This window comes from Neopelma chrysocephalum, unplaced genomic scaffold (genome assembly GCF_003984885.1).
Source record: "Neopelma chrysocephalum unplaced genomic scaffold, ASM398488v2 Primary Assembly neopelma1_124, whole genome shotgun sequence".
Lineage (NCBI taxonomy): Eukaryota > Metazoa > Chordata > Aves > Passeriformes > Pipridae > Neopelma > Neopelma chrysocephalum.
The window spans coordinates 1862342-1888565 of NW_020897786.1; the positions used below are offsets into that span (position 1 = coordinate 1862342).

The 26224-nt window shown below is 48.9% G+C and overlaps 2 protein-coding genes across 6 annotated transcripts in view; one reads left to right on the forward strand and one right to left on the reverse strand.

Annotated features, from left to right (window-relative positions):
- Positions 1 to 377: 377 nt before the first annotated feature.
- Positions 378 to 2974, reverse strand: LOC113974662 (actin, cytoplasmic type 5). 2 transcript variants are annotated; one of them, XM_027697998.1, is made up of 2 exons: positions 2862 to 2974; positions 378 to 1862 (listed from the first exon to the last, which is right to left on the reverse strand). In XM_027697998.1, exon 2 carries the CDS (start codon positions 1850 to 1852, stop codon positions 722 to 724), a length of 1131 nt encoding a protein of 376 aa, XP_027553799.1. In that variant the 5' UTR covers positions 1853 to 1862; positions 2862 to 2974; the 3' UTR covers positions 378 to 721. The 2 variants fall into 2 exon arrangements, with proteins under 2 accessions (XP_027553799.1, XP_027553800.1); XM_027697999.1 differs by having other exon boundaries at positions 2850 to 2954.
- Positions 2975 to 3010: 36 nt separating this feature from the next.
- The window catches only part of ARID3B (AT-rich interaction domain 3B), a 32287-nt gene continuing 9073 nt past the window's right edge, over positions 3011 to 26224 (forward strand). The window contains exons 1-4 of one of the 4 annotated variants that reach the window (XM_027697991.1): positions 3011 to 3063; positions 6030 to 6706; positions 14505 to 14576; positions 16207 to 16279. In XM_027697991.1, coding sequence (XP_027553792.1) covers positions 6119 to 6706; positions 14505 to 14576; positions 16207 to 16279 — 733 coding nt within the window. In that variant the 5' untranslated portion in view covers positions 3011 to 3063; positions 6030 to 6118. Of the gene's footprint in view, positions 3178 to 3509; positions 3583 to 6029; positions 6707 to 14504; positions 14577 to 16206; positions 16280 to 26224 lie in introns of those variants that run through there. The other 3 variants (XM_027697993.1, XM_027697992.1, XM_027697994.1) reach the window with 3 other exon arrangements.

The window sequence follows — 26224 nt, forward strand, 5'->3', positions numbered from 1 at the left end:
GCTGAGCGCTCTTCAGCATTATCTGCTGCCCCATCTCCTCATCCTCTCCCAAAAAAGGAGAGGCCACTGCTTCAGCCACCAAATCCTCTGCCAAGGCTCCAACTTTTTCTGACAAGAAGAGCTGTTTGTGTTCTAAAAAAAGCCAAGTTACCATGAAAGTCCAGCCAGGCTGCAAGAGCCACATTCCAGGCACGCTTTCCTTCCTAACAGCTCTTAAAATGGTCCGAGCAGCACAAGGGGCTATGACAGGATTTAAAGAGAATTTAGAAACAAAATTTGGGTAAGTTTTAGCTACAGGCCAGGTTCGAGTCCAAAATCTACCACACAATAATTCAAGGAGACAGAGAACCCACCCTGAAATAAAGCAAAATCAGCTCTTCTAGTGTTTAAACCTTGGAAGTTTATTTGTTTTCCTACAAAGGAACCTAAAGGTGACAAACCTAAAGGTGACAAACCTAAGTTTAGTGTCATCCTATCCGCGTTACACAGGGAAAGTGAACAACCCTCCACCTGCTTCCAAGCCCCAGAGAGCCATGAGGAAGAAGAGCAGGAGCCACAGGAGAACTACAGCCTAACGGGCCATTAAACTGCACATCACTAATTGGTACCTCAACAAATTAATTAAAATGTGGGATAAGGAACAGTGGGACAATTCTGGTCCAAGGTGGAAGGAGGAGGTCATCCCAGCAGGGACAACCCGGGGTGGCTGCCAGCAGCCCCTCTAGAAGCACTTGCGATGGACGATGGAGGGGCCGGACTCGTCGTACTCCTGCTTGCTGATCCACATCTGCTGGAAAGTGGAGAGGGAGGCCAGGATGGAGCCACCAATCCACACGGAATATTTGCGCTCTGGTGGGGCGATGATCTTGATCTTCATGGTGCTGGGGGCCAATGCCGTGATCTCCTTCTGCATCCGGTCAGCAATCCCAGGATACATGGTGGTGCCCCCGGACAGCACGGTGTTGGCGTACAGATCCTTCCGGATGTCCACGTCGCACTTCATGATGGAGTTGAAGGTGGTCTCGTGGATGCCACAGGACTCCATGCCCAGGAAGGAGGGCTGGAATATGGACTCGGGGCAGCGGAAGCGCTCATTGCCGATGGTGATGACCTGCCCGTCGGGCAGCTCATAGCTCTTCTCCAGCGAGGAGGAGGAGGCAGCCGTGGCCATCTCCTGCTCGAAGTCCAGCGCCACGTAGCAGAGCTTCTCCTTGATGTCCCGCACGATCTCCCGCTCGGCCGTGGTGGTGAAGCTGTAGCCCCGCTCCGTCAGGATCTTCATGAGGTAGTCGGTGAGGTCGCGGCCGGCCAGGTCCAGGCGCAGGATGGCGTGGGGCAGAGCGTAGCCCTCGTAGATGGGCACCGTGTGGGTGACGCCGTCCCCGGAGTCCATCACGATGCCGGTGGTGCGGCCGGAGGCGTAGAGGGACAGCACGGCCTGGATGGCCACGTACATGGCCGGGGTGTTGAAGGTCTCAAACATGATCTGGGTCATCTTCTCCCGGTTGGCCTTGGGGTTGAGGGGGGCCTCGGTGAGCAGCACCGGGTGCTCCTCGGGGGCCACGCGCAGCTCGTTGTAGAAGGTGTGGTGCCAGATCTTCTCCATGTCGTCCCAGTTGGTGACGATGCCGTGCTCGATGGGGTACTTGAGCGTGAGGATGCCCCTCTTACTCTGCGCCTCGTCCCCCACGTAGCTGTCCTTCTGCCCCATGCCCACCATGACGCCCTGGTGCCGGGGCCGCCCCACGATGGAGGGGAACACAGCCCGAGGCGCGTCATCCCCTGCGAACCCAGCTTTGCACATGCCCGAGCCGTTGTCCACCACGAGGGCAGCAATCTCCTCGTCCGCCATCCCGACCAGCCTGCGGGCAGGAAGGACAGGGAGCCATGAGTTTCTGCCCAAAGGGGACAGAGCAGGGACAGCACAGAGCCCTGATGTGTCCCCAGGTGCTGAAGGGATTTAATACAGCAGGGAGCCCCAAGAGCAGTGCTGAAGGAGCCCCCCTCTGACATGAGGGGGAATATGGAGGGGTCTTGTAAATTAGGCTCTGAGGGGTCTGTGGAGCAATGTAGGAAGATGCCTATTTTATCTATTTCTTCCCTCAAAATACACATAGATACATATGTATCTGAGAAGACAAGCACAGGTCTAGTGGAAGGTGTCCCAACCAACAGCAAGGGGTTGGAACGGGATCAGCTTTAAGGTCCCTTCCAACCCAAACCATCCCAGGATTCTACGATTCCTGTTCCTTCCCAGGGACCGAAGTGGACCATCAGGGATCCCACACACAACTCCACACACACCTTTACCACAGACCTGAGGAAGCAAAGACCCCCAACATAAAGACCCCCCCCTTCCTACCCTCCCAGGCCCCATACATGGAGGGACCCCTAAAAACCACCTCGAGGGCCCAAACAGAAGTGGAGGGACCCCAAAGCCTCCTCCTCGAGGGCCCAAACGAACACTGAGCCCTCCAAGGACCCCATCGGGCGACCTCAACCCCCCCGAGGGCCCGGGCAGACGCAAGGGACCCCTAACTCGGCCCGAGCAGACACGGAGAGGACTGAGCCCACCCTCAGGGCCCGAACGGACATGGGGAACCCCTAACCTCCCGTGAGGGCCCCAGCGGGGGACACCAACCCCACCCTGAGGGCCCCAAGAGACACGGCGGGACCCCTAAGCCCCGCAAGGGACCCTTCAGCCCCCTGTGAAAGCCCAGACACAAGGAGGGCCCTAACCCTCCCTAAGAGCCGAAACAGACACGAGGGGGATCCTTAGAACCCTCCTCGAAGGACCAAACAGATATGGAGTGCCCGCCTAGACACAGGGCTCCCGGGGCCCCGCTCACCCTCTCGCTCTCCCTCAGCCCCGCCCTCGAACCCACAGCGCCTCCTCAGCGACTGCCCGCACTGGCGCCGTGCGCGCGCCTTTATACCGCCGGAACCGGAAGCCGACCGGCGCTGCGCTGTTTTATTGGTTCCCGTTCGGCCCCCGCCCCTCCCGGAAGTGGGGCGGGAGTTTCCGCCACCGCGCACCGCCCCCGTCGCGCCGCTTCCGCCCGGGCGAGGAAGGGGCGGGAGGGGCAGGAAGGGAAGGAGGAAGGGAGGGAGGAAGGGAGGGCAGGGGAGGAGGAGCCGAAGCGGCCGCGCAGGGACCGGCGGGACCCGCCACGGGAGGTAAGGGGGTGAAGGGTGGGAGTTTGCGGGGTCGGTGGGGCGCTGTTCTGGGGGTCGCGGCACAGCTCCCGTGTTTCCCCTTGAGGGCGGTGAGCGGCGGTTTTGGGTCCCCGCCAGGACGTGGTGGGTCGTTGATGGAGTTGTTTACCAGCCCCCGGAGGTGTCGGTGCTGCTCGGCTCCGGCTTTAACTCTTTCCGTCAGTTCCCGCTTGGAAAGAGCTCTTTCCAAGCGCCGCTGGCGGGCGGTTCCTTAACTGAGCTAGTTAAAAATTGAAATCAAGGGGCTGTTTAACTGAAGGGCTCTCCCAGGGTTTAAAAGCCCTGGGTGGTTAAAGCGGGTCCTGGCCCTGCCCTGGCGGGGGAGAGGCACAGAAAGTGAGGGGGAGCACAAAAAACAAGGGAGAGGCACAAGAGCTGAGGGAGGGACACAGAAAGTAAAAGGGAGACACCGAAGTCAAGGCAGAGACACAAGAAGGAAGGGAATATCCATGCTCAGGCTCTTAAAACCTGGAATGGTTTAATGGTTTGAGCCCCAACTCCAAGTTGTCACCTCAAATCCCGTCCTGAAATTATGGTTTAACTGTTTTCTGTGAGCAAACCACCTCTAAAACTGGCTGCAAACTTGTCTGTCCAGCACAGCAGTGATACTTGCCAAGGGCATATTTGCTGTACCACAAATCCACCCCTCTTGGGAGGATTTAGCCTGGAAAAGAGGAGGCTCAGGGGAGACCTCCTCACTCTCTACAATTCCCTGACAGGAGGTTGTAGCCAGGTGGGGATCGGTTTCTTCTCCCAGGCAACCAGCAGCAGGACAAGAGGGCACGGTCTTAAACTCTGCCAGGGGAGGTTTATGTTGGATATTAGGAAGAATTTTTTTACAGAGAGAGTGATCAGCCATTGGAATGGGCTGCTCAGGGAGGGGGTGGATTCTCCATCCCTGGAGGTTTTTAGGATGAGACTGGATGTGGCATCAGTGCCATGGGCTGGGAGCCACGGCGGGGTTGGATCAAAGGTTGGACTTGATGATCTCGGAGGTCCTTTCCAACCCGGCTGATTCTGTGACTCTGTGACTGTGTGAGGCAGTGATGCAGCCCAGCACCAGCCCTGCCGTGCCCTGTCCCGCTGTTGTACCTGAGCTCCAGGAAACGCGGGCGCCGCATTCCTGGGTGTTGCCGCTGCCCCTGAGGTGTGTTTGCTCTGCGAGTCTCAGGTCATTTATTACCCTCCAGGTCCCTGAGGTGCTCCCAGTGTCCCCGTGCCTGCCCTGCCGAGTGTCCCCCGGGCAGGGCGGGTGACACCTTGGGTGCCACAATACCCACCAAAGTGTGGGCTGGGGGTTCCTGTGCTGCTTTGTGGTGGCTGTTGCAACACCCACACCGGCTCGTGTGTGGAGCCAGGACAGATGGTGTGTTGTGCCTTCCCGGGGAGTCCCAGGCTCTTCCCAGCTGCCAGGTAGTGCAGGGTATTGCTCCTGACATACTAATCCACTTGATGGTGTTGCATTTGCAAGCTGAAGCCACGCCAGGTAAAAATGCAACTGCACCTGCCAGGCTTTTAATTTTCATTGTTACTTAGTGAAGAGTTTGCAGAGGGAAAAATGAATTTGACATGATTATTTAGGGAAGAGAGAGAGAGAGAGAGAGAGACAAATGAATTGGGCACATAGCACTTACTACAAGAGATGTTGTCTGACCATCTAGTGATGCTGGAAGTTGTCTTTCACTTTGGAAACTGCTGTCTGGTAGGTTATTAGTTGCTTTAGAGCAGAATTGTGCCTGCTTTGAAACATTTTTTTAGCAAAATAATCTCTTTCTTCCATTGTGTGGCTTGAGTAGCCCCGTGCTGGCTGTAAACAGGGTAGTGGGAGGTGGCAGGAGATTGGAGCTTGTTTGTAGTTGGCTTTTCCTTTGTTTCTCCAAGCTGGCTGTATTTTGATATCAATGAACCTTGAAGGGCAGCAAGTGGGATCTGTTTAATCATCTTTTCACCCCGAGGAGAGCAGTCTTTGTCAGCAGGGCCTGTTGGTGACACAAAGTCCAAAATACACACGGTCATTTTAACGGTCGGGGATTAACGGCGCAGTTGTCTTTCCAGGATTTATCCAGAGCTGTGTTTCCAGCTGTGGTCTGTTCTGTTGGTCTTTGCTCAAGTGCTGGCTCAGCAGGTCAAAATGGAGAGCTGGGAAAGCTCTTGGGTCCTTAGGCTGGGAAAATCGAGGGGAGGGCATGGATGGGCCTTGAAACTCCAGGATCCAGAGGCAGGAGTTGCTCGGTGCTCCGTGGTCTTTGCTGTAGTCTCGTCTCCGTCTCCTTGGGAAAAATAATGCTTAAATAAATTTAATTTTAAAAAGAAAGATATAAAGAGATATAAAGAAAGTATGAAGTGTCAAGGATTTTGTAATGTAGTGAAAGCATAGAAGAATTTAGCAATAAAGGCGTGCAACAGATTCCTGCCTGGTTTTTAATATAAATATGATCAAAGCTTATCATCCCAGCTATCTCCTTTTAAGGTAACATTTCAGGAGCACCAAACCCTGCACCTAACCTTTCAAAAGTAATTATTTAGGAAGCATGGAAGGATTGTGACTGGGCCCATGGACAAAGGCATTTCAGATGGTGTCTTTGGGGTATAGGAGGGTGAGGTCCCGGCAAATGTGTTCGGCTCGAAAATACAATTAAACAGTCTGAAAATTGAATGCAAGTTGGAGCCCGAGGCTGTTAAACATGGAGCTGATTGTTTCACGGTCTCCTGCACAGGAAAGAGCACTGGCTTTGCACTCTATTTATCCTCTTCCTGGGGAAAAGATGAAAGCATTTTATATTCATACGGACAAATATTTGTCTCTCTCTCAGATTCTACCCGTCTCCCAAGGTCGGGGCTTGAACCCTGCCGGATAAAGCCGGAGCCGCCCCCCTCTTTTCCCAGCCATGCGAACTGCGGGATGAAGCTGGAAGCTGTGGTGGAGCAGCTGCAGAAGCAGCAGCAGCAGCAGCCGGCCGTGCAGATGGATTCCCGGGAGCGGCGGGAGCGGCAGCTGCGGGAGGCGCAGGTGCCGTTCCCGCAGCAGCTGGCGGTGCAACGCGCCGTCCTGGCCGCGTCCAGCCGCGCTCCGGCCGCATCGCCCGGCGCTCCCCTGGCCAGAGCCCCACCTCCGGCGGGAGCCGCCCGGGCTTTCGATCAGAGCAGCATGAATTCTGAGCCTGACGACGAGGAGGAGGAGGAGGAGGAGGAAGAAGAGGAAGATGACGAGGAGGAGGAGGAGGAAGAAGGCGGTTTGGAAGGCAGCGAGCTGGATGGCGCTGACGTGACAGGGAAGGAAAGCTGCTCTGCTCTGAAGTATTTTCGTGCTCCCAAAGTTGCCCATCCCAACCAAAGAGTGGCCTCTACCTCTAATCCTCTCCCAGCTCCAGGGCACCAGCGGGGGGGGCAGCAGGGCAAAGAAGAACAGGGTAAAGACACTACTAAGCAGCTGCACTCCGGGTCCCCGGCGGGACGCCCGAACTGGCGCTTGGACGAGCAGCTCAAACAGGTCAGTGCTAACATTCCTTCCTCCTAAAAATGGCCATATTCGGTCAACCTGACGATTTTTTTTAGCCCAGTGTCCTGCTACAAGCACTTGGAAGCACTTTGGAGGGCAGTGCTTCCTTGGTGTGCTCCTCCAGGTTTATTCTTTTATAAAGAGATTCCACAAGAACTTTGCTTTACTGATTTCCAGCTTGGGATACAGGAACCCCCCAGTCTGTGAGAAGCTATGTAGGGAGGGATTTGTGGGGTAATCCAGATGGAACAGCCTGGTGGTGTATTCATTTTTGGTGCAGGCACTTGCCTGCCAACATCTCACTGGAGTTATTTCTCACCTGACATCTACAACCCCTTCATGTCAGACCTCTGGGATGCTGGAACTTTGGATTTCTGGGTGGTGGTGTGGGCAGGCAGGGAAGAGTGTCCTGCCACTGATCCTGGAAGTCAGACCCACTTTATGTTTCCTGTGTGGGAAGGTAGAAAGAAGCCAACTTGCTGCTGCTTGGTAGGAGGTTAATTCTGTGTTTGACTAAAGAATTACTACTACTTGTAGATAAATGCCAGAGGATCATGGAATTATTTTCTGTGTTGTAAGTGGGTATTTCAATGGATTACTGTAGTCTTCCTACCTAGCTATTCCTGCAAACCAGTTGGATGTTCCTACACTAGTGCACGTGGCAGGAACTCCTCAGAGTTGCCAGGTGAATGACATTTGCACTGGTGGTGCTATAAAACGTGCAGGGGATGCAGCAGGCAACCAGTTGCTGCTGTTTTTTCTCTGTATTTGCTTCACAAGAGGGGTTGGGTTGAGAAAAGAGAGTTGCTCAAGCTGTTGTAGGGAAATGAGGTGGGTTTGTTGGTCAAGGGGCCATTGCTTCAGAATTTACTGGATGGGAGTGGCGTAAACTTCCTCTTTCAGGGCTCTGGGTGGAGAACAGGAGGCAGGGCTCAAGTGTTAACAGATCACTTTCTTAAAAAAGCCAAATAACCTTGGCATGAGTCTGTGGTTGGTTTTATTTCTTGCTCAGCTGGTGCTTCTTGCTTCTCTTGTGAGAGCCCTGCAGATCTTACTGGTGGTCCTGGGAAGGCAAATGACCACAAGACCAGCCAGAGCTGGTCTTAGCTGATGTGGAGTAATAAAAAAAGAGAAATAAAACACTATTCTACAATTGGCATACTGTGCACTAATGCTGCTCCAGTCCTTTGGCCTGGCCCTGCACTAATCCAGTATTTTGGGAGGAGGTCGCAGCTTAGTCTGGTTTCAGGCCAGTTTATTCTGGGAGCTAAAGTGCACAAATCTTCACCAGGAAAAACTTAAAAGAAAAACTCTTACTGCTGTGTTAATCTGATTTACTGCTGGGGAGGCAGACAGGAAAGGAAGGAATCGGAGGAATTCATGGACATCGAGTTAAGGAGCGGATTATAAAGGAATAGCACGGGTGTGCTGTGCTACAGCAGTTCTGGATGCTGGGAAAGCATGGCAAGGAGTGGGCAGGTTCATGTCATCCCAAAATATTGTCTCCTGGCACAGCCACTGGAGATGGAGTGCCTTAGATCCATAGTTGTGCTGGTGAATGATGTGATTAAGGTGGGATGTTGTGCCCACAAGGCCAGTTGAGGTGCCCAGTATTGGTGATGCTGGTGCAGAATATTCCCCTTGGGCAGGGCAAATACTGCATATCAGCTTGTTTGCACTCCCCAGCAGAGTCTGCATTCCAGGCAGGAAAACCTGAACTGCTGAATCCCAGTTTAGAGCTGGAGAGCAGGGGATGCATGGGGAATAAACTGGGGTGACTGGCATGGCAGGAAAGGGGGAGAGTTGTGTGGAAGAACTGTGGACTGGCCACTTACAGCTCAAGAAAGCTTTCAAGCTGCCTTGCTTGAAATTTTCAATTTCCGAGGCACATTTTAAAGATACTTGGATTTTATCTTTGCTCCTTGTCTAAATTGGTTGTGTTGGGAAAAAAACCTAGAATAAAACACAGAAGCACCTGTGTTCTCCAGTTTGCTTCCAAAAGATTCCTGAACTAGTCTTTTTTCCAGCTTCAGTTTTGCTGGAGGCTAATCACCAGTCCTACTCCCAGCTCTGGTGGTATTCCCAGGATGCATAATTCCCAGGCTGGTGCCTGTGAAAAAGTGTGGAAAAGTCACTTTATTTCTTCTTTCAAGTGTGGCTTGTTCTTCTGAAAGCCATGCCTTGGAGAAAAATGTCCCTTGGAAGTGTAAGGCTAAGATTGCCTGTAACAGCTGTGACATGGAGATGGCAGAAAGATGGAAGCAACCAGGAAAATGAAGCCACTTGTGTTCGGTCCCGGACAGCCAAGTAAATAATTGTAGGACAAGCCAGCAGACAAAAGAGCTGGCTCAGCTCATGGCACGGGGGCGGTGGGAACCTTGTCAGCACAGAACAACAAGGGAGTGGAGGTGCTTGTCAGGGAATTGCAGTCCTGAAAGAATAGCTGGGGGGAGTGTGCTCAGCTCGCTCCTCCAACTTGCTGGAATCCCCTGAAATCCATCACGGCTCCCGCAGCCTTGCTGGAAAAGGGTGTTGGGTGCTGCCTGTCTGTGAAGAAAAATGAGGGTTTAATTCCACAGGTGCAAATGTTGGTTTTGGTGGATGGTTGGGTGTTGGGTGCACGTCTCGAGGGTACTCACGTCGCTGGGTGATCCCTCTGGTTTCCTGGAAGAGCGGTGTAGGAAAGGCAGGAGCACAGCCACTGGCTTGGTGCTGCCGGCTCCTTTCCCACCCGAGCAGTTTTGTCAGGCTGTTACTACAGCACACACATTCCTGCATGGAACGTAAAAATAAAGCCAGGGTTTCCAGGCCTTCTTCCATGCAGCAAGGGAAGTGTCCACAAAGCAGCCAACAGACTTGCAGGGAGTGGTTTGTGGTCTGGTTGTTGGGGATGTCTCACAGTAGATTCTCAGAAATCACCAGTCACTCCTGAAAATCCTGACCTAACTTTTACAAAGGTCACGGTGTTTATTAAGATAAGTCAGCTTAAAATAATTACCGTGCTTTTGCTCCAGGGTCCAGGAATGAGTGGCTGGGATTCCATAACCTTAAGTATGTGCCTCGAGTGGTGTGTGTGGAGGTATTGCTCAGGAGATACTTGTTAATCCAGGCAGGGGAAGGTCCCAGGAATAAAAAAGTGGCATTTCACACTGTGCTTTTTGCCTTGTGGTTATTTCAGATATCCAGGGCCTGACTCAAGGTTGGATTTTTAGCTCCCTTTGCGTGTCACTGGGTGTTTTTCCTTTTATGATGTACTGGGAGGAGATTCTTCATGCATAGCTGGTATTAAATATTTGGTTTCTCTTTTGCTGTAAGGACAGATATGAATTCTTAAATCACCAGTTGCTGCTTCTCTTGAAATTCATGATTTAGGTTCAGAGAATTTCCCCAGGTCTTCACCTCCAGAAACAATTCCATAGGTGTGTTATATTGCAGTGGCTGTGCTGGATCTGGAGGCAGGAAAGTGAGCTCATTTATATCCTGAGGAAGATATGGCTCATTTTAGGATTTATTCAGGTGCTAAACTTATCTATAGGAATAGTGGCAGCTCATCTCCTTCAGTGCCAGTTTGTAGGAATTGAAGCTGATGCTGGAGACAGGAGGTGGTAAGAGCTGGAATGTGTGGTTTTCTTGCACTTGTGTTTTTCTCACTTCAGGGTAAATAAGTGACTCTCAGTGTGGCAGTGAGAATTTCTCTTCCCACCCCATACAGCACTGAACAAATCTTCTTGTCACTTAGGTTTTAGATGATTCCTCTGAGTATTTGTGAATAGGAGTCATTCACAGAGAGTCCAACTTTTCCTTAAGGATGAGGAAGCAGATTCCTGTTTGGCAGAGAATTGTGTTGGTACCACAGTTGCCAGGTCATGGGAACACATGAACGAAACTTAATAAAAAAAGGCAATTAATCAGTTTAACTTCAGCCCATTCCTTTTCTTTCCTTCCCCATCCTCCCTGCCATTCCTGAAATCACTAAAATGTTTTCGAAGCCCGTCTTTGAAGCTCGTGGATGTTGAATTGAGCTCTGTTATTAGTAAAGCTGGGAAGGGTTGATTCCAATTCCAGCAGAGCTTGTGCAGGCAGTAATTATAACTTGGCTCCCTGTGCTTGAGAACTTGCAGCTCAGGGCAGCAGCCCTGATCTTATCGGCGTTTTGTAGTACAACAGTTTTCTTTATAATAGCATCTGTTTCACTTCCTAAGGCTTAACTCTACCCACAAAAGGAATTTCTGTGGATTCTCTGATAATCCTGAAATTGCTGCCCCTGTACCTTTCCATTGACTCGGTGCTTTCAGTCAACCCATGGGGTAGGGGAGGGGTTTTCTTGTTCACTGCAATGTTCAGCCTCGCCCCTAACTGGATATTTCAGCAGATTCCTGGCCTAAAGCCTCTTCCAAACTGAAGCTCTGTAGCGAGGAGGTGCAGAAGGAGTTCGAGTTTCATGCCAGAAGTTTTTATTCCTCTTGTTTGCAAGGTTTTTGTCCTCCAAAGAATGGGCTGGGCGAGGCAGGGCAGTGTTTGTCATCTCCTGTCTGCTCGGCAATTCAGGATTAACTCTGGGTCTTGAATGTGGGATTGGAAACCAAAATTGCTCTGGACATCTGAGCTTCCCTCTAATAAGATATTCCAGGTGGTTAGGGAGTAATCCTAAAATAGGTGCAGATATAATTGCTCCTGAAGCCAGGCCTGCAGCCTCTTGGGGAGGGGGCGACCCAGGGCGCTCTGGTGGCCTCCGAGGTGTCTGTGGCACGGGGAAGACTCCATGGCTCTGCCAGCAGCTTGGGAAGCTGGCCAACCCTTCCCAACACCTCTGCCTTCCCTCTCAGCCTTTGCATCAGGGGTTTGAGCACATCCAGCGCCACCTCTACCACCTTCTTCTGTGAGAAACCAGGGAATTTCTGGGCCGTGGTAATGCAAGGGCTGTTTGTCAAACATCAGCAAATTCCCTGGATTTGGGTGGGGGGAGAGGCAGGAGTCTCCCCAGGGAATTATCTGCCTCTCTGAGCGGTGTTTTTTCCTTCCTGCCACTATTGCCTGGCTTATACAAAGGTCTTTTAATGACTTGTGAGGATATATTGATTTCTCAGGTTCCTGCCGTTCCTACGGAGGAGGCTGCTCAGCATAGGGTAACTTTTTGTTTTCCAAGCAGGAATGGAAAGGAAGCTTGATCCAAAGCTCCTGCTGAGCTCTCTTGCTGGGCAGAATGGAGCTTATTCTGCATTTGGAACACCTCTGGAGCTCTTTAGTGATTTACCTGTCCCAGCTGTGCTCAAGTTGCCGTTTGAACCACTGCCGATATTTGGTGTCTTTGGTTGTAGCCTTGGCACGGCCCCAAAGGTTTTGGTGAGTGGAATGGTCCCTCCAGATCCAAGCTGAGGGCTGGGAAAGGGCCTGTTGGCGCTTGTGCTCTGCTCTCTGGATAAACACATCTTTATTCCTGCTGCTGAGCTGACATTCTGTGCTAGCCTGAGGCTTTGCCAGCTCTGCTCCCCAAACCAAACCTGTGCTTTGTCCCCACATTTCCACAGCCCACCCTTGCACTGAGGTGGGTGAGGAACCCTCTCCTTATCTCCTCTGATAGCTTAATGTGGGAATTGGAAGCTGGCTTTAAACCTTTCCAGCTACTACAGGAGGAAATGCTAATACTGTCCCTCACGTTGGATCACTCCGTGTCATGCCAGGTGATATCCATCTCTCCTGATTTTCTGGACATATGGCCAAACACTGATGGCTCCAGCTCACTTTAAGCTCCTTTTCATCAACGAGGTGTGGGGGAGCATTGCTCCTGTGCTCTCCAGAATCTCAGGATGGAGCTATGGGAAGTAGGGTGCATATATTCTGCTTACTCTCTGTAGCAAACCTTGTCATTCTCTTCTAATTACCCTTTTTCTTCGTAGAGAACCAGTAAAACTTGTTCTGTTTAACTTTTTAACTTCTGAAGAGTCTTTAATCCCTTTAAAAGTTTTATTCCTGGAAATTATATCAAGTTCAAACCCACTGGCAGGAGCAAGTTATCTCCTTTAAGCCACTTCTTTCCTGTCCTCAAACATAGCGGAATAAGCTCTCGACCAAAATTCCCTATGGAAGGAAGTGGTTTGCTTCTTGGAGCACCTATTTTAACACCACAAGTGGTTTTGCTGTCTGGATCTATAACCAAATCCAAACTTGGGAAGAAAACAGCCAAAGAAAAGGGTCAGAAAACTGAAAACCTTTGCAAATCCGTTTGCCTTGGAATGTGTAAAGTTGAGGATGGGAAATATCTGCTGCCTCCTTCTTTCTCTTCCACTATGTCTTATTCTGAGTGTTGTCTTAGGTTTGATCCAAGTTAACAGTCAGTGGGGTTTTAGGAGCAGCTGGATGTTTCCATAATTAGCCAAAAACCTGTGGTTTTAATCTCTGCTGGAGAGAGAGACTCCAGGAGAAAGGACACATGGATGAATCCTCCTGTGAACAAAACCAGTCTTCAGATATCTTCCTACAGAGGGAGGGCTGGGAATTGATCTGCTGTAATAAACAGCTGACATAACAGAAGTGGCAATAATCCCCCATTAAATATCTTTCAGCTGATGGGACTCACTGGATAATTGACTTTCCAGCAGGAATTACTGGCTCAAACTAAATCAGCAGGCATTAGGGCAGCTCACTGCAGTGTGTTTGAAAGGGGGAAACGGAGCTTTGCCTGGCCTTGACAAGAGCTATTCATCTTTGTAATTCGATGTGTATGTCACAGCCAGATGACTCCAAGATTTTGGATATCGGAGCACCTCCCTAATTCCCATGGGGTGGTTTTTGGGGGTGCTGAAACCTCATGCTGTCTTTTCTGTCCTGGTGTTTATCAGGACAGGGCAGTCGAGCCTGCCTTGCCAGGTGGATCTGGCTCTTCTCTTTCCTTGAGTGGCTCTGCAGGAACTGCTGCACTGGAGCTTTATGGAGTTGATGGTTTAAAGATGCTTGGCCATATTTCACCATGGTCCTGCCATACAGCTGGAGCTGCTGGTTTCCAGCCCTTGGTGGCCATTCCAGAATGATGATTTACCAAGTGGAATAGGCCTAACTAGACTAATCCTTTTAATGTCTAAGAATGAACCTTAATCCAGCAAAGCTGAGCTTTCCATTTCTGTGGGGAAAATCCACATCCTTCCAGGAGTAAGGGTCCTGGGTTGGCAAGCAGCTTTCCAGAGGGATTATTTCCCTCTTTCTGGTCTAAGGTTTGTAGGCAAGCATGGGGGAGGGTAGCAGGGCTTTTTCAAGTGTGTCGAGTGTCATGTGGAGAACGGAAAGGAAGGATGCCGGGGAGTTCTGGGATGTGGCCTTAGAAAAAAGATGGACATGGGGAGCAAAAGCAGCATCTCTCTAGGTGTTGGACTTCATTACAGCAGAGCACCTGCTAGAGGGGAGTTAATATCCTTCCCTTTAGGAGATGAAGGAACATGGCTGTTGGAGGTGTTGAGGACTTCCCTCTAGAAGGGTTTTCCCTGGCATCAAGACAACACTTTGGAGAAAATTTCTCTGGGGGGGGGGGAAAGCCTTAGAGCTGGAAAACTTACCTTGCCTTCAGCAGCTGCCTGGAAGGCAAAATGCCACTTCCCATTTTGTGTGAGCGTCAGAGATTCCAGGAAAACAGGCTGTGACAAATACACGAATGCCCCCCATCTTTCTCGTCATCTTGGTCTAAGCCAGCAGCTACTTTTGCACATTTTTGTGCCCCAAAATACACATTGCTAGCTTTCTGGGATTGTCCACAAATTCCCTGGGAATCCTTTCATCCTTTTCGTTTCTCTCTCCCTAGAATGGCAGCGTGACCTGGAGTGATGATGGTGATGGATGCCGAGGAAGAGAAATCTCACGAGACTTTGCCAAGGTCAGTCTGATCATGAGGATTTCAAGGAAGGGGTAACTTCAGGGAATTCTTCCCCTGATCCATGATGGGGGGTGACTACAGAGCCCTCACTATTGCTCTATGGTGAATTTGTAAGAAAGATGTTTTGTCCTGCAGCTCCGCCTACAAACCTGCTACTTTGAGCTATTTTGTTGCCTTTAGTCACTGGATTACAGTTTGAACTAAGAATTAATAACCTGGCTTTTGACTTCTAAAATTTTAGTCCATACTCTCTCCATCTGAAAGGAGAATATTTTGCTTCTAAAAGCTGCTTAGTCCTGTGCTCATAGATTTGAATGTGGCATCTGTGTGTCACATCAGCTGCAGGAATTCATTTTAAACTGAGCTGGCCCTTTCTGCTGGGGCAGATAATTGTTCTGCAAACACACCGGGGTGTTTTCTTCCCAGAGCTGGGTGAGAAAGGAGAGCTTCCCAGGAAATGAGCCCAAAAAGCCCCCCTCTTCTTTGGACTAGATGAATACCAAGTAGCTTGCAGCACCTGCAGGGAGGCTGAAATATGTATTTCCCAAAGAATCTTTGCTTTTCCATCGAGCTGCTCCACAAGAGTAGCTACAACCAGGAAAAAAAACTCCCCTGGGGTGTTGCAGGGTTGTTCCTCGATGCAAACAAGAGAGGGAATTAAATTCTTCATGTACAGCATTGTCTTCTGTCTTGTTCTGTATCCCCCTGGATCTCAGAGCCTCACTTCAGCCCTTCCAGACTGTCACTTTTTGGCCTCACAGGGTTCTTGATAGGTGAAAATTAGATTTTTCTATTCCAGAAGTGGTTGTAAGATGACACTCGTGTCTGCCCCTTCTGAAAAATGAGGGGATAATGCTCACATATAGTTCCTCTCTTTTGGAATACAGTGTTTGTGGAACTTTATTTTAATTGCTTGGAGGTTTTAAGCCTTTTGGTAAAAATTATTTCTGCAGCAACTTGATTCTAAGGTGGTTCCTGATATTTTTGAGGGCTTTTGGTTTGTTTAGAGGAGCCTTCCCTTCCAGGCACTAGTAGTTACAGGAAAGCTCTATTCTTTCATCTCCTCCTTCAAGGCACTTGGAGTTTAGCACTTACGTGACAATCCTTGAAGGAGGGAATTGTGAGTTTAGGAGGCACTGCAGAGAAGTTTTGCCTCTCTGGTGCCACAAAGATACCACTGATCTGCCCCAAACCACTGTCACCTTCATTTTGGTTGTCTCCTCTTCCTTTCCAACTTGCCTTCATAGTTTCTGTCCCCTTTTCCTCCAGGTGGCTTCAAACCCTGCTCTCTAGTGGTGCTGTTAACTGAGGTGAAGGTTGGACTTGATGATCTTGGAGGTCTTTTCCAACCTTAATGCTTCTGGAAATCCTCTTCCCTTTGGGATGTCAGTCTCTGTGCCTGGATGAGTTACTGAGGGGCTGAGCAAGGCAGGGGATGGTGAGGGTCCTCAGAGTGTCACTGCAGCCCTGGCTACAAAGTTGCTCAGGAATCTTTCCTTGTTTTTCCTCTTTGCCTGTGGTTTCCTTTCACCCCTGCAGTGCAAACACAGATCACACACTGGAAGAAGCCAATATCACTTTATTTTCTCATTGTGGATTGTACGTTCATTTTTATTTGTTTTCCCCCCAGCTCTATGAACTGGATAGTGATCCTGAGCGGAAAGAGTTCCTGGATGACCTCTTCATTTTCATGCAGAAGAGGGGTGAGTGAGCATTTGTTTGAACTCAATGAGTAAAATAGGGCAGGGGAGTGAATTCTTCCCTCCTGAGTTTGAAAGAACAAATCCAGACCTTGAACTGGCAGATCAGGTGGAAGGGCAGAGCTGAGCCTTGAGATATTTCTCTTGGGAAATGAGGAGTGCAGTAGGAAAGATCTTCTGCTCAGTAACTTAATTCCACAGGCACTGTTTCTTTACCCTCCTACCCAATACTGATGATGTCCCTGCACTGAAGGTCCCCAAATCCCTGAGGACTTTTGAAGCAAGTCTGAGTAGCACTGAGAACTCTCTGGTCTCCCCTTCAGTTGACATGTTCCGTGTTTGATTTCAGTGGGGTATATGAATGCCTTCACAGCCATTGTCACTGCAGTGACATGCAAGCTGGGGACTGGGAAAATGGACACCAAGCCACCTTTTCCTGTGGATTCCCAATGTGTCAGCTTTCCAGTTAGGAATTCTGTGTAACGGAGCGTGGAAGTGCAGACTTGCTCATATTTCTCCCCTTGCTGTCAGCAACTGGCATCTCTCCCTGCTACAGGAGTGGGGATGCTGTGTGAAGTCTCTGGGATGTCACACAAGACTCTTCTGTCCCCTAGTTATCAAAATTCAGTTCCCATTGCAAACTGTTCATAATTAACATGTATTTATATGTGGGGTATGGTATAATATTCCTCTCTGAATATTTGTGGCGCTCTCTTCTTACCCCTCCAAGGGTGCCAGTTGTCTTTTGAACTCTGCATCTTCAGATCCATCCCTCCAGGAGGCTGGATCACAAGTGGAGGGAGGGCTGTCCAATATTGCTCTTCATATCTATGTCCATTTCTCCTACCACATAGCTGACTTGTGTGGATTTCCCCTCTCCAGCAGTTTGAGGTTATGCTTACAAGTTATTAAAAATTAAGAGCTGGGGTTTTTGCTGATATTTTTGGCTTTCATGTGCAGAGGCATAACCAGGATTAATTAATTTCCTTGCAAATGTTAACCTGAGCTCCCTTGTTCAGGTAAGGGCTGGTGACTGAGAGACAGGACAACAATCTGCAGGGTGTGATTGGCAGCAACAAAAACCTCCAGATGCCTGGAGAGAAATCTGCTTAATACTTCAGTGTCTCCTTCCTATTCCCTTTTAATTATTTATAATTGACACGTTCACAGAGCCAGGGCTGAGCTGGTCACCAGCTGGTTGCTGGAGGAGTTTAGCTTTTAATCAGCTGGGTATTTCCAAGTGTGTTTGTTTTCTGGAGACTCCCTCGTTTTTCCTGCTTGCTAGTAGGCTGATAATGAAATAGAAGAGCTCTGCACCCGTGGGGAAGAGATGCCGAGAGCCCTCTGCCAGAGGGACTGGAAAGGTTTGGCCCTGCTCTGGGGGACTGGCTTGAACTCAGGGTACACAAGGCACTTATGGGCCTGCTTTTTACGTGGGCACCCCCAAAATAAAAAGGCAGAAGGACTCCAGGGAGCCAAGTTCCCTCAGGTTGGTGGGAGAACTGGACAGGATATGCAGAGCTATGGGAGGTGGCTTCTCCTCTGTCCTTAATCTGAGCTGTTGTGTCTTCCTGCAGAGGAAATATTTTGATATTTTGATATGTCTTTTTAGAAGCTGTGTGTCCACTTCTCCCATTCCTGCTCTTCCCAGGGTTTTGGTTTTCTAGTGAGCAGGTGGGCATAGCCACTGTGTCCTGTTTTGAGAGTTTTGCAGCAAAGCTATCATGGGATAATGATAAGGATTCAGGCCTCATTTCTCCTCCCCTTTCTTTATGGGCCAACAAACATCCTAACCCAAGGCTGAACAGCTTCCTTGTTCTGAGAAAGCCCCCCCAAATTTGGCTCCGACATGGGCTCCTTGCACCTGAGAGCAAAGTGCTGTGTTTCTTAGCTGGTACGTGTGAAGAGCTGCTTAATTTGCACCTCGTGTCTGAAGGGGATGGAAAGCAGCTCTGCCAATAAAAACATTGCTGCTGTAAAAACAGGGATTTGCTGCTGTCCAGGAGGAGCCAGAGAAGCGCCAGCCCTTGTTTGGGGCTGATGGATTTGGGGCACAGATCACAAACTGATGCTGAACCAAACCAAGCCCGATGTGAAAGATAAATGAGAGATTTCACAGGAGCTACCAAGGAGCTGGAGGGATGAAAAGGTTTGGTTGTTGGTGCTGCTTTAGGAATGTATCTCGAAATGGGAAGCCATGAAACAGCCTTAATGCAGATCAAATGTGCAGGTCTCCTCTGCCTCTGAGCACAGCAGGTTGTCGCTGAATGACTGCAGCTGCAAGTGATAAAATGGCCCTTCAGCAGCAATAATGATGGAAGAGGGAGATGAGAGGGAAGCTGTAACTCTTCCTTTGTTGGCTGTTTTATTCCTTGGGTGTGCTTAGGGGAATGAGTCCCACCATGGCTGTGATTGAAGGGGCAGATGGGGAGAGGAGGGAGCGTGGCTGAAGGGAGCGATTGGTGTGCAGGACTGGCTTCAAAGCAGTGCTGGGACATGTATCCCCACTTCCACCTTCCCCTTCCTCACTTCTCCCACAGTCTTACAGCAAGTGTTGTCTTTCCTGGCACTGAGAAGGGATAAACAGCTTGAGCAGTGCCTTCCCTCCATTTCCATTGCTCATCTGCTGTCTTGTGACACGCTGAGCCTTGAGGTTTGGTTTTCAGAGCTGTATTTGGTGCTGAGGCCCTGGCACAGGGTGCCCAGAGAAGCTGTGGCTGCCCCATCCCTGGAAGTGTCCAAGACCAAACTGGACAGGCCTTGGAGTGACCTGGGCTGGTGGAAGATGTCCCTGCCCATGGCAGGGTGTGGAACAAGATGGGCTTTAAGGTCCCTTCCAACCCAAACCGTTCCATGATATATTTTTAACATCCTGCTGCATGAGGGCAGGGACTGAGGATTCCCTGCTAGTGCACTGTGGAGTGAGTTGCATCACAGGCACGGAAGCTGGGTTTATTCCACCTGCCTCTGAAGACACTGCAGGCAGGAGCAGTTTAATAACTGCCCTAAGTGTGTCCATTCCAATAACTCAGGGTATCTTGTGTTCCCCCATCTTTTGTATTAACTGAAATAATTTTATTACAGAAATGTCTATAACCAGATGGGCAAGTTCACTTACTTAGCTCAAATTCAGCATCTTCCACTTTGGAGCAGTGGGATTGTTACATCCCTGGAAGGATCAGTGATCGTGCAAGACATTCCTCTAGAGGAAAGCTTTGCTGGGGAAGAGCTCTGAGCGTGTGCTGTGGTGTATTAGGAAAGGCTCCTTTCCAGGGAAGCTGCTTTGTTCATTTGAAGTCCTGCCTTTGTGAAACCCTCATAAAATGTCTCCAATTGTACAGCTCTACTAATTCTGTTCGAGGTTCCTGTGTGACCTAGGTTTTCCCAGATGGCTTGACCATTCTGGTGCTTGATGTGTACATACATAGAAGGGGCTTTGTAAGCCTGACCATGTGGTTTTAATGTTTTCCTGCTGTTGTATGCTAGGGCTGAGCATTTTGGATGTGGAAATACAACAAATCCAGGGGATTGACAGCAGCATTTACTGATGGATTCTTTTATCTCTAGGCCAAGTGGTTGTTTATGCAATGTCTGTTTAGGGAATATGCTCCATTCTTCCACTGATTCAATTTTCCAGGTTTCTTCTTTTGATCCTCTGGAGATATTTTTGACTCTGAATTAAGCAATGTAGTTCTCTAAACGAGACATCAATAGACATAAATTCTCAGCATCCTTTGCTCGTGCTACCTGCTTAGTGCTGAGCAAATGCCTCCCTAAATAGCAGGTGATGCTCTGCAGTGGAAAATTCCCACCTGAAACACCGCATAGGTTTCTTTTGGATGGTCCCAACGAACCAGGAAAAGTGTTTTTCCCTGTCAAACCCTTTGATTTGTACTCAGCTACATCTCTGCCTCCTGTACTTCCCTTAAGAGCCTCTTTGGTCACCTGTTCTGACACAGAGTGAGAAAAATGGTGACCTGTGTCTTGTGCAAGTGGAATGCAACGGGGATCCATGAAATATTTTAGGGTTTTCCTTTCTGTTGTTCGAAAGAACGATTTTTCCTTAATTTGTAGAGGGAACTGCCATTCTGGTTACATTCCTCCATTCTTTAAGTGCCTGGAGCTCAGTGGCTGGGAACAGAATCCACCACTTCATGAGCTTACACACCTGGAAGTGATGGTAGGATTTAAAACAAGCACAAAACCAAGTGCCTGGGGTCTCCAAATAGCATGAATCCAGCTCCTCTGGGAAGGAGTCCCATCCCTGAAGTAGGGTTCCCTGTAGCATCCCAAAAATGTTGCAGAGAATGTCTTGATGATCAACCTTAAGTTGGTGACTAAGCCTCCACCAGAAACTGATATTTTGGGGAGTTTCCCTGCAAATTCCAGTAATTTAGGAACAGTTATCATCAGGTCTTTCCCATAAAACCCAGATTTTCTCCCTATTTTTTATACATCAAAACATTCATTACAAGCAGATATGACAGATTTTTTTCTCTAATTTGGTAAAGCCTGTAAGCTGCCCTTTGCAAAGATCTAAAAAAAAATCTTTTCTGGGAAAATAAACATTACAGTTCAAATAATTAATTATCCCTTGGTTTTAAGCTGATGAGAATGGTGTTTTAGAGTGAATATTGCTTTAGCTCCAAAGAAAAATCATACTGGAAGCTGTGGCTGTAACGAATGGGACAATAGTATGAGGAGTTTTCTTGGTTCTGGCTTACAGGAGATTTGTTTTAAATTTAGTCAGGATGAGGAATGTTCGAGCAGCTGAAATGTTTGATTGTGAACTGGGTTGGCACTGGGCAGGGTGCAGAGGAAATTAATGTGAAATTATTGAGTGTTGTTGCTTTGCATCCACCTTTCTGTAGCTTATTCAGGTGATTCCGCCTGCTGTAGGTGAGGATCCGAGTCTCAGGTGCTCCTGTCTGGGGGTACAGAGCTGAGTGATGGAGTCAGAGGCATTTTTTTCTCGCTTCCCCTGCAGACTGAGGTGTTGAATTTTGTCACGTTTCTCCAACACCCCGAAACTGGATGTTTGTGTCTCAAATCCTGCTCTTCTCAAGTCCTTTCTTACACTGAGACTTCCTCTTCCCCCCTCAAATTTAACATCACTTTTTTAAATGATTAATGAACTCCTGCAGGAGTGGCTCAGCACTCAAGAGATGACCCTGCAGATATCCAGGTGTATTTCTGCCTCTCCTTTCCTGGAGAAGAAGAGTTTTATCCCTGTGTTTCCGAGGTTGTACGTGTGGAAACCCACCACCGCTTGCACGGGGGTTCAACATCTGGTGAAGAAATTGGTGCTGTGGAATATATTGGACCCAGCTGGGTACAGGAGAACAAATCTCCATGGGATCTCTCTTCCAGGGGAAGGTTAATGTGGCTGGAAGCCTTGGCTAATGTGAGCAGGGCACTGGATGCCAGTTAAGGAGCCGAAATCTGATAAGGGACTGCCGAAATTCGATAAGGGGCTGCTGTCAGCCCCACTCAGGGAGGAGGGAGGGACTGATGGCTTTGAAGGGGTGCAGATAAGAAGTGGCCTCCTGTCAAATAGAACATGATTGATTACCCTCTATCCTGGCTCCCGCTTGGATAGAAGTGTCTAATGGGCTGCAGGCTCCAGATCAGGTAGTGACATTCCTGTTGGGAGGTGGGAATGCCATGCCCGGAGAGGCGGGAGATCAACTGTGGCACAGCAGGGAGGAGAGAGGTGCTTTCCCTTCTGGATCCCTTTGCTTTTTATTCTGAGTGAGCCAAACTAACAAATAAATCTCAGGCAGCTGGGGGGGCTGAAGCCCCAACTTTGCCTGGAGCCAGCCAGGATTTGTCCTTGGAGAGGACCAAAGAGCTGAGGCAGCGCAGGGTTCAAGTTGATTTGCTCGTGTTCAACGCTGCAGAAGTGAATTTTCCCTCTGTTTAGCCTGGGAGATCATAGACACCAAGTAATTACTTCTGCCTCTCTTCAAAGAAACATGAAGTTCTCACCAAGATTTGGTTCAATATTATTTTAAACCATTGTAGACTTTTCCAGTTTCCTGGGGAAAACTGTTCCTTTTGGCTATCTGATATTGTTTCTCTTTGGAACATGTTTAGAGTGGAAAGAGCAGCTTTTTCTTTACCTGTTACAAGCTGTGGCTTAAAAATGCCCCTTCTATGCCTGTTTTTCAATCCAGAACATGTTTTATTGTAATTTAAGTGTTGCTCTGCAGAATAAATATTTGGGATTCTTACCCCCTTTGCTCCTTACTATAGAATGGACACTTCTGGAGGTAAATTGGATAGGAAAAGAGGAAGGTGATTGGAAAAGCAGTGCTGCAGGATAGATGTAATTAAGTGGTCTTTGTCTCCTGCATGCAGGATGAGTCATGGCTTAGGCTGCTTGATGGTGGCCCTTGGAAAGGAATCTCCATAATGGAGGACTTGGAAAGCCAAGCAAACCCCCGAAAAATTAGAGGGGACTTATTTCCTATCATTTGGTTAAAAACAGACTCTGGGGCAGTTTTCATCAGTCTGCATCTTCAGGTTGGGGTCTGACTCTGAAGTCTGGCTAAGAGAGGATGAAAAACAGGAAAACAAACCCCCTTGGGCAGCGTGGTTGGGTGGGTGAGGAAGATGATGGTCCAAAGTTTAGTCCCTCAGCAAGGGACAGCTGAGTGAGGGAGCAGAGCCTGCATATGCCAATGGCTTGGCCAAACCCCCTTCCCAAGGAGCTGGTTCATAGGTGTAAAACCAGCCATTCCAGGGTTTTCTGGGGTTCACAGCTTCCTCAGCTGCTTAAATAGCTTTTGAAGAGTGAAAATCAAACAGTTGCTGCCTCTCCAGAGCAGGGGACATTGAGGCCTGTCCAGATAAGCCCTTGAGGCTTCTCTTCCATCTGCCTGGAACAGAAGAGGCTTTTGAAGGGGTGAAACTCCCTTGAAGGACAGAGATGTTTATAGCTACAGTCACCCTTCCTCCAGGGAAACTCTTTATTCCAGAAATCTGGAATTGTAGCTACAGCTGTCTTTCTCCTCAGAAAACCAGGAGCCTGTGGGCTATGGGATGACTTCCCTTCCAGAGTTTGCCTGCCCAAGAGTTCGTCTTCCTGAGGTCTCCCATCAACTCTGCATCTTTCCTTTGCCAGTGGAAAAAGGCTCCTTGTGCCCCCTGTTTGACTGATTCCTTGCAGGAATGAGCCAAGTTAGATAGCTGAGCTTATATTAAAAGGAAAAAAAGTTATTTTCCAAGAAAACTAGGAGAGGAACCAGTCATTTTCCTCTCCCTCCTGAAGTCAGGCAAGGCTTCAGGCATACAGAATTTCTGAGAGCTGGCAGGAGAGGGAGGCTTGGAAGTACAGTAAAATGAGTTTGCCATCAAAAGGCAACAAGTCTTATGCTGTGCCCCCGGCTGCTGACCTTTCCCTCTGGAATTCTCCCCTCTGACCTCCGGATCATTAATCCTGATGCTGCCAGATGACAGTAATCCATCATGGCCCCTGACAAGCCTTGCAGCCGCCTGTGAAAGGATCCGCTCGGCTTCAGCATCCAATCGTCCCATGATACTCGTTTTTCAGCCTTTCCTGTTGGAGCAGTGGGGGTTTCCAATAAAGACTTTATCGCCTCGGCTTTCCTCAGAGAGGGCTGGGGGAGGAGAGATCCGAGGAAACACTCAGCCACGGCTTGCTCTGGAAAATACAGAGAATTTACCAGGTCCAAACCCAAAATCATTCTCTGCCCGATCTGGGCCTTGTTACTTGGAGCAGCGCTACAGGAAAGGATGGAAAGGAAATTATTCCGTCTACGTGCTCAAGTGGAAGAAGGATGGAAGTGGTTTTGTCCCTGCTGTAGTTTCTCTTCTGTATAAGGAAATGTTATGGGGGGAAAAACAAACTAGAGGTTTTCTTAGTTGATAAATTTATATGCTGTGTATAAACATATTTAGCTTAATTTATAAATCTGTATTTCTCTATAAATATCTGTTAGGGGAGTTTATATTTAGTTTGAAAATGAAGTTTCAGGACCTTGTTCAAAAGCAAACCTGAGGAAGGGAAGGTGCCCAAGGGCTGGTGAGGTGGGGAGGTCAGATCTCAGTGCTGTTCCTGCTCCACCTGGAGCAGGCTCCTTGGAAACGTTTAAACCTTTATTTCCTGCTGATGTAGGTGATGTTTGTGCCTTTCACTGGAGCATTTGGATAAATATACTTTGTGAGTTTTTCCAACTGCTGAGCTGGGGGAGTCTGGAGAAGAGTAAAGGTGTGTTTGGGATAAATGCAGTATATTAAAAAGTGGATATTTCTCAATACTTCTGTATTAGCAGCTTGTTCGCCTGAGCTTTATCCATGACCTTCCCTTTCACTCTCCATCTGGTCAGTGTCCAAGGAGAGCTGGATGAAAGTCCCTTCTGTACAAGTTAATGCTATTCCCTAAATTGGATTGGGGAAAAGTGGGTGGCTTTGAGGGTGGCACCAAGTTGCTGGAGGAGTGGGGGGAAAGGGGCTTGATGCTGCCCCAGGGGAGTAAAGGCTTTGCAGCTTTAATTAATTAACAAAGGGACATTTTTGGGGTGTAAAATCCAGCCCTGGCTCTTCCTGTAGACCTCAGAGGGAAACATTTCCCTGTTTTCCCTTTGGGTGTGACTCTGGTTGCTGGGGCTCAGCTGATGAATGATAACTTGGGGCCGGTAACATGATCGTTCCCAGCGCTCCGCGGGTCCTCCGGGGCTGTTCCTGGGCTCTTAATCTGCAGTGACGCTCCGAGACAAAATGGAGGCTCCGCAGAAAACGGGGCAAACTGAGGCTTTTTGGGGTGGCCAGCTGGGATGGATGGAGCCACGGAGCGTTCAGAGGGTTTGGGAACATCTCCACCTCTGAAACACAGGAAGAGGATCTGCTGCAGCTTGTGGAATTACTGCTTTGTGGACTTTCTGCTGTGGGCAGGGAAGGGGTTGTTTGGACAAGACAAGGAGAAGAGGATGTGATAGATGTAAAATGATATGAATCTGATCAGGTGCTCCTCATGTTTGTTTGTGCTTTAAGAGTTATAACTTAGTGGGATTTTCAGCCCTTTAAAGTGAAAAAATTTACTTTTTTTATCCACCATCTCATTAACGTGTGGGAATTGGCACCATGAGCTAATGCCTAACAGGCTTCCAAAAGAAAAGAGAGGGGAAAAAAATTCCACTTGGAGGTATAATGAGGACATCTGCAGAGCTGAGCTCCTTTTCACTGAACAGAATAAAACCCATTTATAAGGGCCATAAACTCCTCTGCTCCGGGGCATTAAGCGAATCGCTGGCTGAGGAGCAGTGGCACAAGCCTCCCCTGTGGATTGGGTATTCCATGATTGTCCATTACAGCCCTTCCCAGGCTTTCCTGTAAAGGCTGGTGCTGACCATTGTGGGAGACAGGATACTGACCTCAGATGGATGGCTCTTTGATCCGGGACAGTATTTCCTAGGCAAAATAAAAGGGTTGCTGCATCAGCTTTTTTTTTTCCCCCCTTCTTCCTCTCCATGCCTAAATCTCATTAATTTGACTTTTAGCACTTCGAGGAGCTGCTAAAGGGGCACTAACAGGTTAAAAATCAGATTTTATTTTCTGTTAATCCAAAAGATGACAAAACTGAGCAGAAAGGGTAGAGCTGGTTCCCTGTCTGCCCTCAGAAGAACAGAACAAGACCTTGGTTTGGGCTCCAAAAGGTACTGGGATGCTTGGTGCTCCTCACAGCTGCTATGTGGCCTCATCAGGGAGTTATTTGGGAACATGTTGAGGGAAAAGGAGAGTAGGAGGATATAAACACTGTGTTAGCAGTGGAAAGAGCAGCCCTTTATTTACCTGTCGAGGTTGTAGCAAAAGGTTCTGCACATGACTGTGAGGGGGGATAGAGATGTGTGGGGAAGAGATGCTCTCTAGTATCATTTATCCCTTTATTTTGCTGTTCCCAAGCAATACAGAACAACAGATCCTGGG